This window comes from Xenopus laevis, chromosome 1L, assembly GCF_017654675.1.
Source record: "Xenopus laevis strain J_2021 chromosome 1L, Xenopus_laevis_v10.1, whole genome shotgun sequence".
Lineage (NCBI taxonomy): Eukaryota > Metazoa > Chordata > Amphibia > Anura > Pipidae > Xenopus > Xenopus laevis.
In genome coordinates, this window is record NC_054371.1 from 24,681,550 (window position 1) to 24,696,349 (window position 14,800).

General features: G+C 38.0%; 1 protein-coding gene across 2 annotated transcripts in view; it reads right to left on the minus strand.

Annotated features, from left to right (window-relative positions):
• Nucleotides 1–241: 241 nt before the first annotated feature.
• Nucleotides 242–14,800, minus strand: part of cpz.L (carboxypeptidase Z L homeolog) — a 54,253-nt gene continuing 39,694 nt past the window's right edge. For both annotated transcript variants that reach the window (XM_041587742.1, XM_041587739.1), the window contains 4 exons: nt 13,667–13,802; nt 12,610–12,749; nt 3,303–3,402; nt 242–1,462 (listed from right to left, as the gene is read on the minus strand). In XM_041587742.1, the coding sequence (XP_041443676.1) occupies nt 1,086–1,462; nt 3,303–3,402; nt 12,610–12,749; nt 13,667–13,802 (753 nt within the window). In that variant the 3' untranslated portion in view covers nt 242–1,085. The remainder of the gene's footprint in view (nt 1,463–3,302; nt 3,403–12,609; nt 12,750–13,666; nt 13,803–14,800) is intronic.

The following is a 14,800-nucleotide window of genomic DNA, read 5'->3' on the forward strand; positions in this document are numbered from 1 at the left end:
AAATGTTTGGTCCAAAGGCCAAATGACAGGTATACAGGCCATTGAGGAGAGGACCGCATCACCCCAACAGAATTGACATCTGGCTGATTTCAAGAAGGCCCCATGCACGGCAGATAAACTGCTGAAGGGGACCAAATCCAAAGCTTAAATCTGTCCGTGTATGGCCACCTTTAAGATGGCCATACACTATAAGATCCGCTCGTTTGGCAAGGTCACCAAACAAACAGATCTTTCCCTAATATGCCCACAAAAGGCAGGGTGATATTGGGCTAATCTGATCGGTTGTCCCTAGGGCCAAACAATCAGATTACAATGAAGGGAATAGGTGTTGACATGATGAGGACCGCATGAACTATCCTCGATCGAATGGGAAAATCAAACTGGCCCAATCGATCTCTGACCGATGTTTGGCCAGATATTGGTCAGTGAGGTCCGTACATGGGCAGATAAGCTGCCAAATTGGTCTAAAGTACCCAAATCGGCATCTTAAATCTGCACGTGTATGGCCACCTTTATACAAGGGTAAGGAAAGACTTGCTGTTATTTGCATCCTTTCCTAAATAATCCTTGGCTTGCATATGGACCATGGCTGGACCTACACAAAGTACAGAAATTATTGCTTTGTTACTATATACTGAGCATAGTCCCACCCCAAGCACAAGAACTATCTAAGAGAAGAAAACAAAATTGGCGCTTTTCATCCCAGTGCATATTTTATAGATACAGTGCACTGCCCTGCAGCACAAGGTTAGCATTTCTGTTCACTGATGGGTGCCAAACAAATTGGCCTCCCACCCATGACTTAACGTTTCTTTGTCCTTCAGAAATCCTACTGATGCAGACCTCTCCTAACAGGTCCCTATTACGATTTGATTATTGACCCAGGGTCAACCAGTTTGAGCAGCCCAATTTGGCCAAATCAAGACAAGATCTACTTTTTTTGGCAAGGTCTTTTAGTGTATGCCCAGCTTTAGCTATGACAAATGGAGTGTGCGCCCCCTGAAATGATGCAAAAAAAAAAAACGTATCATATTGGCATTTCCCAGTGAATTTGCCTTTCATTGTCCTTTAATACCTATTAGAAATCACATTTTATTTTCATTTTTTTTCAGCAGCCATGATGGCCTGTTATGACCCAGCATGCTAAAATAGGACCACCACCATGGCTTTTCCCCATTCCGAGAAGACACTTCGTCTCCTTCACTTGGCTCTGCGCCCCCATGCTGAGCGTGAGGGTCAAAACGATCCAGTGGGTCAAATCGTTCATAAATGTCCTCAGGAATAACTTTAGGAAATTTTCGATTTCTAACGTCAACGCGCTGTAAGACAAAGTCCACACGCCCAGCTTTTAACATTTTAGCAGGGAGAGTTATTTTTTTGGTTACTCTGGAGTATCCAAAGGCTTCAGCAGAAACAATGTGTGATCCAGGAATCAAAAGTCGGAAATAGTCTCCATCTTCACCTGTAAAGGGAATATTATATTAAGTGTTTGCTCTGTCAGTAAAGAAACACCTTGCTGCCTGTCACTAACTTAAATATAGAAAACCCCCTTATGGTATGGTAACATTTTGGTTTCTCTTCTTATGTCCTAGAATGAACAAAGGGAATTAGTTAGAATCACACGGCCGCAAAAAAAAAAAACAGACAGGACCAAGGGTTCCAGGAAAATTAACAAATTATACTGAAATTGTCTTGGTTTTTTTTGGTAACAATGCCTTTTTAATGTGGGATTTTGTCTTTTATTCTAATGATCTTGTACGGACTGAAACATTTCTCCAATTAAAATTGCACAGTCTCTATATTTTTGAAAAATAACAGGATTATTCTACTTACAAAATAAAATAATGATAGTAATGCTACTGAATCTCTTGAAAACTTTTCTAATTCAAAATTAATTGAAAACCAAGGGTAGAATGTGATCAACTTTTTAGTTTTTAATAAGCGACACATCTGAGTTTGTGGAGTTTTTTTAATTTGTCAAATTAAAAAAGGACTTGAAAATAATCCAATTCAATTTCTGCTAAATCTACCTTCCACTGTGGCAACATCTGGTTCTCTAGTTAAAAACTAGAAATCAACACAACTTTTTGTGCTGCATTTAGCATGAACCAAGAGGTGTGCCTATCTCTGCAACTTGGAAACAACACAAAGCAAGAAGTAACGTATAATGGCCCCTCACCATGATAAATGAGCCCCATGGTATCTCTCTGTCCAGTTCCAGGGAGTGGCCCCTGATTTTGAAGCGTGCAATGGGCAATTGAACCTCCTGGCTTCTTGTAATAGGATTATAAACACGATAAAAATCCCTGACTAATTGTTTTGCCTCAGTGGGAATATATTCAACATCTTAAAACTCAACATGCGTTGAGCCATATTAATCTGGTTTTCCAACAACAAATTATTGAAATTATAGAAATTTGTCATCTAGTTATTTATGCTGGAAATTCTTGAACAATTTATTTCCAAGAAAGTTTTCATTTTTGGTATCAAATAGAATTTAAAACTACAACTATTATAGTTTATAACATTTAGGGGCCGATTCACTAACTTCGAGTGAAGGATTCGAAGTAAAAAAACTATGAATTTCGAAGTGTTTTTTGGGCTACTTCAACCATTTAAATGGGCTACTTCGACCTTCGACTACGACTTCGAATCGATTCGACCATTCGATAGTCGAAGTACTGTCTCTTTAAGAAAAAACTTCGACCCCCTAGTTCACCATCTAAAAGCTACCGAACTCAATGTTAGCCTATGGGGAAGGTCCCCATAGGCTTTCCTAAGTTTTTTTGATCGAAGGATAATCCTTCGATCGTTGGATTTAAATCCTTCGAACCGTTCGATTCGAAGGATTTAATCGTTCGATCGAAGGAATATTCCTTCGATCGTACGATCGAACTATTTGAGCTAAAATCCTTCGACTTCGATATTCGAAGTCGAAGGATTTTAATTCCCAGTCAATCCCAGTTAATTAACCCTCGATATTCGACCCTTGGTGAATCGGCCCCTTAGCGTGCACTTTTAAGATTTTCAAGTTTTCCCAAATTGGAATAAACACAATAATTCGTAAAATTAGATTTTTGATAAATTACCACTACAAAAGAAACATTTGCAGAAAACTGAAAGCATTCTGCAATTTGCAAAAATACTGTATAATAAAAAAAGTAATATATATGCATATATGAGTGTGAAATATGGAATATTGGTGATATTGGTGAAACACAAAAACAATCTTATTGAGATTTCTTTTTATCTGAAGACATTTATACTAAGCATATTATAAACGTAGAAATCAGTCTTATTACCTGTGATTATGTCATGCCGAATTCCTCTCACAGAGATTCGAGCCTTCTTTATTGGATTTCCATATTCATCCTTCACTATCCCTTTGATTCCACGATGGACCTGATTTCAAAAATATGTAAAGAAATACTGATATAAAGTCAGCCGCATATGTGAAATAGATTATGGGGCACATTTACTTAGCTCAAGAGAAGGAATAGAAGAAAAAATGCTTAGAATTTCAAACGTTTTTTGGGCTACTTCGACCATCGAATTGGCTTCGGCTACGACTTTGAATAGAATGATTCGAATTAAAAATCGTTCGACTATTCGACCATGTGATAGTCGAAGTACTGTCTCTTTAAAAAAAACTTTGACCCCCTACTTTGCCAAGTAAAACCTACTGAGGTGCAATGATAGCCTATGGGGAACGGTTCGATCGATGGATTAAAATCCTTCGAATCGGTCGAATGGAAGGATTTAATCGTTCGATCGAACTAATTTTCCTTCGAACGAATTGCAGTAAATCCTTTGACTTCGATATTCGAAGTTGAAGGCAGGGATCCCCAACCTTTTGAACCTGTGAGCAACATTCAGAAGTAAAAGGAATTGGGGAGCAACACTAGCATAAAAAATGTTCTTGGGGGGCCAAATAAAGGCTGTGACTGGCCATTTAGTAGCCCCTATGTGGATTGTCAACCTACATTGAGGCACCGTTTTGCAGTACACCTGGTTTTAATACAATCAAAATGTGCCCCAAGCCTGCAATTCAAAAATAAGCACCTGCTTTATGGCCACTGGGAGCAACATCCAAGGGTTTGGGGAGCAACATGTTGCTCACGAGCTACTGGTTGGGGATCACTGGATTTAACTTCGACAGTCGAATATCGAGGGTTAATTAACCCTCGATATTCGACCCTAAATAAATGTGCCCCTATATGTAGTGATGGGCGAATTTATTCACCAGGAAATTCGCAATTTTTTCGGCGAAACTGGACAAATTCCCCATCACTGATTATATGAATTATTAACTTTATTGCCACCAAGATTGTAGGAAAAGATATCAAACTGTTCTATCAAATTGCAGGGTGATATGTGAAACCCCCATTTATGTTGTAGGAGGTAAAAGTCCTTGTCAATATTAATTGTAAAATTGACTGAACTAAACACATTTCCCAACTCAGCGGTTTCAGGGTAAAAAGGAATACTGATATGAAGGCAGCAACATATTATAAATAAATTAGAAGAATATTATTTCTCTAGGAAATAAAGTCTCATTTCCAACCAGATTCTCCTTTTCAGGGCAGTAACCCATTTTAGCACTTTATTCAAAGGTAATCTCATACACTTTATTTAACTACAGAGCAGCAAAAATAGAGATATGAAATAATTATGTCATATTGTTCCACCAAATTGCAGTATAATTGAACAAATAGGTGTTTCACAACCCCAAAAATATGGATCTGCTACTCATCTTCTTAGGAAATGTCTCAATTGGTCTTGACAAATTTTACCATTATCTGGAGTAATTCACTGAACATTATCTGCGCATTTTATCAGTGTTCTGTATTTGCTCAGTAACACAGAGAGGCTACTCTTTTACCGTGTCTCCATTTTTCAAAGCTTTAATCTTGAAAGCTTAATGTGCAATGCGTATGGATTTTATTCTGCCTTGTTGGACTCGCCGAGAACAATTTTCACTAGAGAGCTATAAAATAAATTGAGTCTGGTGGTCTGAGCTTCAATGCCTATGTTCTAATAAAATGCACTGCTGGAAACAACTATGGTCTCAAAAAGAGATTCAGATACACAAGCAAATTGGCCAACAACATCAATATTTTCACTGCTGGTTCAAGAAAAGTAAAAGCCTGAAAGCTACAGTGAAATCAGATGAAAGTTCAGGCTACTGTTGTCCAAATGTCCCCAAGAAAGATGAAGAGTTTTGGCCAAATTATTGTAGAAATATTAAACAGTTTCTCAGAAGTTCTAGCTTTCTCTTGGTGTCTGTGTATATATATATAGATATATATATATATATATATAGATATATATATATATATATATAGATATATATATATATATATATAGATATATATATATATATATATAGATATATATATATATATATATAGATATATATATATATATATATATATATATATATATATATATATATATATATATATATATATATATATATGGGATCAAACGGCTCACCATTCAAGAGAACCCAAAAGTATCCTTAATCTAAAGCAGGGATCCCCAACCTTTTCAACCCGTGAGCAACATTCAGAAGTAAAAGGAGTTGGGGAGCAACCCTAGCATGTAAAATGTTTCTGGGGTGCCAAATAAGGGCTGTGATTGGCCATTTAGTAGCCCCTATGTGAATTGTCAACCTTCATTGAGGCTCTGTTTGGCAGTGCACCTGGTTTTTAAAAACTTGCCTCCAAGCCAGGAATTCAAAAATAAGATCCTCTTTTGAGGCCACTGGGAGCAACATCCAAGGAGTTGGAGAGCAACATGTTGCTCACGAGCTACTGGTTGGGGATCACTGATCTAAAGTGACCTGATGAAGGGGGAATGCCCCTGAAACGTTGTGACGCAATAAACGCACATGGGGCTTGTCCCCTGTTTGAATTGCTCTGTGTGCCAGGCCTAATTTGTGGCTACTAAGTTTTTGGGAGTGCCGTCTTTATTAAGGTCTGTGCACCAGGTAGAATCTAATCCAAGGCCCCGGCTGTGCACGTAATTATTTTCTACAGTGAAGACATACATACATGGTAAACTACACAAAGGAAACAGAAGATGTTAGGATTCAACTTTAACGTGTTAAAGGAGAAGGAAAGTCTTTTATCATTTGGGGGTGCCAAATGTTAGACACCCCCAAATGAATGTATTTACTTACCTGAATCCCCGGGCTGGTGCTCCTATCAGCAGAAAACTGCACTGGCCCGGGGTTATACCAGTGAGCACCACGGAGCGATCCTCTTCCGTCTTCTTTTTTCTTCTCGTGGCTGCACATGTGCATTGGAGTGAAAAGCCAAACTTTAACTAAAAATTCGGCTTTTTCATTCTACTGCGCATGCGTCTCCCCCGGGAAATTAGAAGAAAGAGGAAGCTGGAAGAGGATCGCTCCTTGGTGCTCGCTTGAATATCACCAAGCTGATAGGAGCACCGGCCTGGTGTTTCAGGTAAGTACGGTAAATACATTGACTTGGGGGTGCAAATGACGTTCCTTCTTCTTTAAGGGGAATACATAGAACTTACCCTGCAATGCATTAGTATACTGTACATAGTTAATATCTAGTATAGGTTAATCTAAAAACAACTGGACTTGCTGAGTTGTTTTTAGATTGACCTATACTAGATTAACCATGACCTGGATGATTGAAAATCTTCATAGTCGTACATAGTTAATGTTGTGCTTTGGGGAACTACTCTTCTCCAGAAAAAAGCCCAAGGCAGTGGCATATTACTCATTACATACAGCAGGTTGCATCAAGGGGATCCCAAAACTCTTCATGCATTCCCTATGTGGAAACACTTTTTCGAGATCACCTTGTTTACCCTCAGGTTTTGGATTGAGGATTTCAACCCAGGACTATTTAAAGTAACCCCATATACTTTAAATTGGGATGGTGGTCTAAAACTCATTTGCAAGACCTTTATTTCTGACAATTGTCAAAAAGAATCCACCTACAGACAGTAAACAGTGTAATGTAGATGAACAATTATTTGTAGATTACAACCTAGTTACCTGTCCATTCAAATCTTGATGTGCAGCATCTTAGCTCTCTATACAGTTGTATGAAGATGCTCAGCCCATCTATCCAACTGGACTGAGATGCATAAGGACCCATTTGCTAAGACTTATCAAAATTCTAGGTTGTGTTTTCTTGATATGAGAAAAAATGCAGAGAAAAACAGAAAATATATTCAAGAATAATTTAAAAAAAAATTTAATTGTCGTGATTTATAAAAGGAAAAAAATTGCATGAAACATTATTGCTGCCAAGTTTCTATAGAAGTCAATGGTAATTTTCATATTATTGATATTTTCAGCGTTATTGAAAATGAGGAACAATGTGATTTTCCTTTGTGTGCAACTTTTTTTCAGGACAAAACACCACCATGCCTGTTCTGACCAAGCTCTTTCATAAATATGCTAGTGCTCAATAGTGATGGGCGAATTTATTCGACAGGCGCAAATTTGTGGTGAATTTGCCAGCGTCCGTATTTTTGGACGCCGGTGCAATTTCGCCAAAAACCGGACGCCGGCATCAAACACAAGACGCCGTTTCACAAATTTTTTGACGTTTAGCAAATATAACGGGAAATTCGCTAATTTTTCGGTGAAGCTAAACACCCCAAATTTACCCATCACTAGTGCTCAAGAGTAAAAACACTGTTGTGAGTTAATCGAATTTTCCTCCGACAAAAAAACCTCGACTTTTGAGAGTCTTTTCCAACTTTTTTTGGCCGCATTGTCCAAAAAAGATTTGACTCTTGGCCAAAAAAAATTTTTTAGTTTTTTCGGAGGAAAACGCGATTAAAAATTTTTTTGACATGCAAAATTTTGTTTCCTATTGGAGTCTACGGGGAGTCATTTTCAAAATATAACTTGGCAAAAATATGGCTCATCAATACTATTAACATCTTCAAATAGTTCAAGGGACTTCTGCCATTGACTTCTACATGGTTTTAGGTGGAGAATTGTTGAATTAGAACTGTTTCCAGTTCTCACATTCTAATTCGAATTCGAGTTGGTGGTTTTGAATTCGAATTTGTGAGTTATGATCAAAAACATTTTTTTTAAATTTTGAATTTACCATTTGAACCTTAGTAAATCTGCCCCTAAGTGTTAAACAATATGCACATTTGCATGAAAGAATGCTGTATTGAAATAATGAATATTAATTCGTTTTCACTTGCTTAGCAAATAGGCCCTATAGTCAGGTCCAGGCTGAGATTCACAATAGGCCCTGGCATTTCAAGTACACAGAGGCCCAAACAGCCCCCACCAGCCCAATAAATAGTGACTGTCTATGGCATCTTACAGCGGCCCCACTGGCATTTTCCAAAATCCACAGATTGCTGTTAGTCTGCCTATAGTCTCCTATACAGTGGCATTTGGATGCAAAGACCGTTATCATGTAGGATTACAATGCATTTCCCCTACTGAGTTGGATTTGGATGCACAGACCTGTGTAAGGTAATTTAAGATGAACATTTTCTTATTCAACTGAATTTTCATACATATGAGGGCTCATTTAAGACTGTAAGTTTTTCCTCTTAAAGCAGAACTAAAACCTAAGAATGAAAATGGCTAAAAATTGAATATTTTATATACTGTAATTATTGCACCAGCCTAAAGTTTCAGCTTGTCAATAGCAGCAATGATCCAGGACTTCAAACTTGTCACAGGGGGTCACCATCTTGGAAAGTGTCTGTGACACTCACATGCTCAGTGGGCTCTGATTGGCTGTTGAGAAGCTAAGCTTAGGGGTCATCACTAATTATCCATCAGAAAATGAGCTTCCCCTGTAATATAAGCTGATGCTACAGGTTTGCTGATTATTAAATTCTGATGCTAATTGCACTGGTTTCTGTGCTGCCATGTAGTAATTATCTGTATTAATTACTAATTAGCCTTATATTGTGACATTTCTATTCTATATGTACTGTATATTGTGAGTGGGTCCCTAAGCTCAGTAAGTGACAGCAGCACAGAGCATGTGCAGTGAATCAGCAGAAAAGAAGATGGGGAGCTACTGGGGCATCTTTGGAGACACAGATCTTTACTGCTAAAGGGCTGTGGTTGCCTTGGGCTGGTACAGAAGCACAAAACATAATGTACAACATTTCTACCGACTTCTTTAGTTAAGCTTTAGTTCTCCTTTAATGCAGCAATTTTTCCCCAGAATTCCAGCATTGCTTTGGTCGCCATGGTTCACTGTGTCTGATTCAATTACTGATATGTATATTAAAATTTCTATTTTGATAACTATACCAAAGTATTTCCCTTTAAAAACATTTTCCTTTTTTATTTTCCTTTTTTATCTTCACTGACATTTTTTTCCTACGAAACAATTAAAGGGGAATACAAATGTGCAAAATAAAGAATGAAGGGAATAGTTCAAGCTATTCTTGTAATGTGTTTGCACATAGGGTTTGACTGATTCAAAATAACGGGGGGGGTGTTGTTTGTTTTTTAATGTTTTTCAGAAAGAAGGAAATAAACAACCGCCATACCATTTAGCTTATAACATGTCTGTATGCAGAGGGGATCTATAAACTGTCCCACATAATGGTACCGGTCGGCTCGGAGGTGATCTATTTGCCGTGCGCTTTATAGAGTTTAATAAAATATTGCCTCTAGCTGAAATAATATGAAGCATCACTTAACCTTTCACGCCCCACCAAGATATTTACAACAGATTTACAATACAAACAGCACCATTAGTATTGGCGAATAGTCGTAGGATTAAAATATGGCTGGTGGATCTGGGACCCTGGTCAGTCATATTCAGAAAACCTCAAACCATGTCTAGACTGGGTGGAAGCAGCAGCTAGAATGAGAAAAGCATAAAAAGCTGAGCTGTAAGCTGATCCAAGGGCATCTGTGCTCACTATGAAACCTTAGCAAGGTGCGGGTGGAAATTGTGTTTTAGCAGCAAAACAGCAATAATGGCAATTACTCATCTTTTCTAACCATCTCCAATTAACTATTAATTAAATATTAAATTGTGACCCCCTTCTTCCCAAATCTGTTGTCAAACTACAATTCTCATAAACTTCAGTTGACTCGGGTTGATAGTAGCAGCAGTTCAGTAATATACAAGGAGACCTAAAAAAAATATTCCTGAGATGTATGAGAGACCAGACAAATTTTAAAGCATTACTTGTTTCCTATCATTTAAAGAAGATGTAAAGGCTAAAGCATCAGGGGTGCCAATATTTTTGGTACCCCCACTCCAATCGCTAGACTTGCTCAAAGAGTTGATTTTCATGAAAATCGCACCGACATTCGGTACCTTCTCAAAAAAGCCGATTTCCCATGTATCCTCTGTGCTCACTGGGCAGGCCATGCGCAATATAGTACTTGCTCCTAGTTTACAATATTGTGCAGTCATCTGCCCCAGGGACACTTGAGTAATCAGAAGCAAGATGGCAGAATGGTGCTATTTAGACAAGTACCCTGGGCCAGTGAGTCGGGGGGTTACCAATAAATTGCCATCCCCTAGTGGTTTAATCTTTACTCCCTACCTTAATTCCATAATATATGTAGGTATAGTCCTTTTTCAATAATATATGTAGGTATAGTCCTTTTTATAGTGTTACTATTCCTGCCTATCCTGACCTTTGCCAGACTTTTCATAGTTTAACAACCCTGAACTTTGAACTTGCCTACAAATTTGCTTCCTCTTCCTCCTCTGGTATTTTGTAAATGATTTATTTCCTTTGTGTACTCATGTATGTGAACGTCTCTGAACCAAGACTGTCATGAGAGCTTATAGGGAGAGGTGTTGAGTGTCTTTAACAGCAAATAACAAAAAAAAAGAGAAGTTCAGTTGAAAAGAATATCAAAAACAAATTTAGTTGAGAAGAGAAGCAAAAACAGTCCAGTAGAGAATAGCAAAAACAGTTCAGTTGAGAAGAATAGCAAAAACAGTTGAGAAGAATAGCAAAACAGTTCCATCATGAATAGCACAAACAATTTAGAAGAACAGGTAAAAATTGTTCCTTATAGAAGAATAGCAGAACAAAGTGGTTCAAAACAATCGCAAAACAGTTTAAATTCAGAAGAAGCAGGGGAGCATTAAGATTTTGAAACCATTGCCGTGGTCTTGGCAATCTCTTTCTTCTAAAAGCTAATGGTGGGGGAGGACTAAGCCCTCTGACTGATACCAATGCCAGATCAGGAGACACATCCAAAGAAATGCTCCCATGCATTGAGGTGCCAGTATTTGAACACTACGACCGGTAAATAGTAAATAGTTAGGGACCACCAAATGGAATTTACCTTAATGTGGTATGGTGGCTTAGCAATTTTATAATCATAACATTGTAACTAAAAAAACCTTGTCTTTATAAATACAGGCAGCTCAGAAGATCAGCATAAAGTTTTAGTTCGGAGGAATAGAAAAAAACAGTTTAGTTCAGAACAGCAAAAAAGGACTCAGTTCAAAAGATCGGCTAAAAGAGCTCAGTTCAGAAGACTATAAATAAAAAGTTTAGTTCAGAAGAAGAGCAAAAATCTTCAGTACAGTTTAGTTCAGAACAGCAAAGAAGGGCTCAGTTCAAAAGATTGGCTAAAAGAGTTCAGTTCAGAAGAATATAAATAAGTTCAGTTCAGAAGAAGAGGAAAAATAGTTAATTACAGAAGAATAGCAGAGCAGTATGTTTCAGAACAACATCGTTTTGTAGAAGAATTGAAAAACAGTTCAGTTCAGCAGGACAGCAAAAACCAGTTCCATTCAGAAAAACAGCAAAACCAAAGTTCACACAAAGTGGATTATTTACTAAACTCGAACACAAAAAATTATTTTTCGGACTTTTAAAAAATCATGAATTTCGGAATTTATTAAACCCAGAGGATGGAAAAGTCTGAATCTGAAAACCCGGCATCTCAGACCTGTCAAGGTTGCATATAAGTCAATGGGAGAAGTCCCAATGATTTTTGCGCTGGGTTTCGTACAATACGAATACAGTACAATATTTCGGGCAAAAATCTGATTTTTTCGTAAATTTTAGGGAAAATGTAATAATAAATAAGCGTAAAAAACCCAAGCAGATTTGATCGGTGTTTGTAGCAGAAAATATGATATAAATTCAGACCTTGATAGATAACCCCATAACTTATTTACACCCTAAAGCGATACTGACACACTCCTATAAAAATCATAGGAACGCGTCCGTATCGCTTTAATAATCTTTTTGATGTTCAGCTCTCCTGAACAAAAAAACATGTGATGTTCTAGTCTCTTTTTTACTTGTGAAAAGAGCAAACTGATTTCTCTGCCTCCAAAAGATGAAAAGCCCCATACGCTGCAGTTTCCCGGGATGTGTCTTGGGCACTGTCCAGACTTACAGTGTAAGGAAAGAAGAATGATGGAGCCCTTGTCTAGAGTGTGTGCATCACAGCACAGGCTTGATTTCCCCCGCTCCATAGGATACCAGCCCATAAGTCAAATATCAATGGAAAGCAAGACTATGGCATGGGTCATACTAGGACTTCCCCTGAGCTTGTGTGAAACATGTTTCTCTGTTTTTAATCAGTGGCACCGGGGTAACGTACAATCATTTTACATTTTCAACTGGACACAGTACCATTTCGATTAAACCCAGCATTGCCTCTTTGTTGTTCTGCCAGATGGAGTACAGTTCATCCTCGGTGGGGAATTTTTCACATCCCAGTTCCAAGGTAAGTTCAAAACAATTTGTGTGAAGATAACTGAAATCCGCCATGCCTGGGAGGAAACGTTGTACAAATGTTAGTGTTATTATACTGGCAGCTTGCATGCATATAACTATACACGTACTCTAAATAAGTGTACTTTTTATTTCTAAATTACACTGTTTACACTGCACATAATTCACTCTACAATACAAAATTGTATTTTTGAACCAGCAAGTGTATTTTTAGTTGTAATATTGGTGTGTAGGTGCATTTCAGGTCATTTTGCCTGATCATGTGCTTTCAGAAAGAACCAGCACTTGGATGGAACTGCTTTCTGGCAGGCTGTTGTTTCTCCTACTCAATGTAACTGAATGTGTCGCAGTGGGACCTGGATTTTATTATTGAGTATTGTTCTTAGATCTACCAGGGAGCTGTTATCTTGTGTCGGGGAGCTGCTATCTGGTTACCTTCCCATTGTTCTGTTGTTAGGCTGCTGGGGGGGAAGGGAGGGGGGTGATATCACTCCAACTTGCAGTACAGCAGTAAAGAGTGACTGAAGTTTATCAGAGCACAAGTCACATGACTCAGAGAAGCTGGGAAACTGACAATATGTCTAGCCCCATGTCAGATTTCAAAATTGCATATAAACAAATCTGTTTGCTCTTTTGAGAAACGGATTTCAGTGCAGAATTCTGCTGGAGCAGCACTATTAACTGATGCATTTTGAAAAATAAATTTTTACCCATGACAGTATCCCTTTAAGGCTGTGAGGTACCACTTTTACTTTTGAGGCTGTCAAGGTTGGTGTAAAACATAGTGACCCTGGTTTCAAGGCAATTCCAAAGTGTTCTGCCTAATCTAGCTCTCTGCAAGTCACATGACTGAGGGAAGCTGGGAAATTGAAAATATGGCTAGTCCCATGTCAGATTTCAAAATTAATTGAGATGGCAGTTGCTTAAACAGAAAAACGTATAAACACAAACATACCCCCGCTGAAGCTGTACCACTCTGCACCATTTATTATGCCCCCTTTGCTGTTGAAATTTCCTCCACATCTGCTGGTCGACTTGTCGGACATCATGGGGTGGGCGGCAACATACGTCTTAGCGAGCAACTGGAACACCTGTGCAACAGCCAAGGGGGTCACATTAATAGATTGCACTGCTTATAAACTGTCATATAATAGATTTGGCCTACAGTGATAACTGAGCCTTAAAGGGGTTGTTCACCTTTAAACGGCATGTAAAGACAAAAAAAATTAAATCCCATTTTTACTTTCTTTAATGAAAAAGAAACCTATCTCCAATATACATCAATTAAAAAATGTGTACTGTTTTTATAAGAAACTCGACTGTATGCAGTAAAATTCTCCCTTCATTTACTGCTGTGGATAGGAATTGTCAGATGGTCCCTAATTGCTGAGCAGGGAAACAATCATACTTATGAACAGCAGAATAGAAAGTAATAACCTTACAGAGCATTTGTTTTTTAGATAGGATCAGTGACCCCATTTGAAAGCTGGAAAGAGTCAGAAAAAGAAGGCAAATAACTAAAAAAAGACTATAAAAAAAGAAATAATGTCCAATTAAAAAGTTGCTTAGAATTAGGCATTTTATAACATACAAAAAGTTAACTTAAAGGTGAACCACCCCTTTAAATGAGAACTAAACCCTAAAAATTAATGTGTCTAAAAATTGCATGTTTTAAATACTGAACTTATTGCACCAGCCTAAAGTTTCAGCTTGTCAATAGCAGCAATGATCCAGGCCTTCAAACTTGTCACAGGGGGTCACCATCTTGGAAAGTGTCTGTGACACTCACATGCTCAGTGGGCTCTGAGCAGCTGTTGAGAAGCTAAGCTTAGGGCTCGTCACTAATTATCCAGCAGAAAATGAGGTTGGTCTGTAATATAAGCTGATGCTACAGGTCTGATTATTAAATTCTGATGCTAATTGCACTGGTTTCTGTGCTGCCATGTAGTAATTATGTGTATTAATTACTAATCAGCTTTATATTGTGACATTTCTATTCTATGTGTACTGTATATTGTGAGTGGGTCCCTAAGCTCAGTTAGTGACAGCAGCACAGAACATGTGCAGTGAATCAGCAGAAAAGAAGATG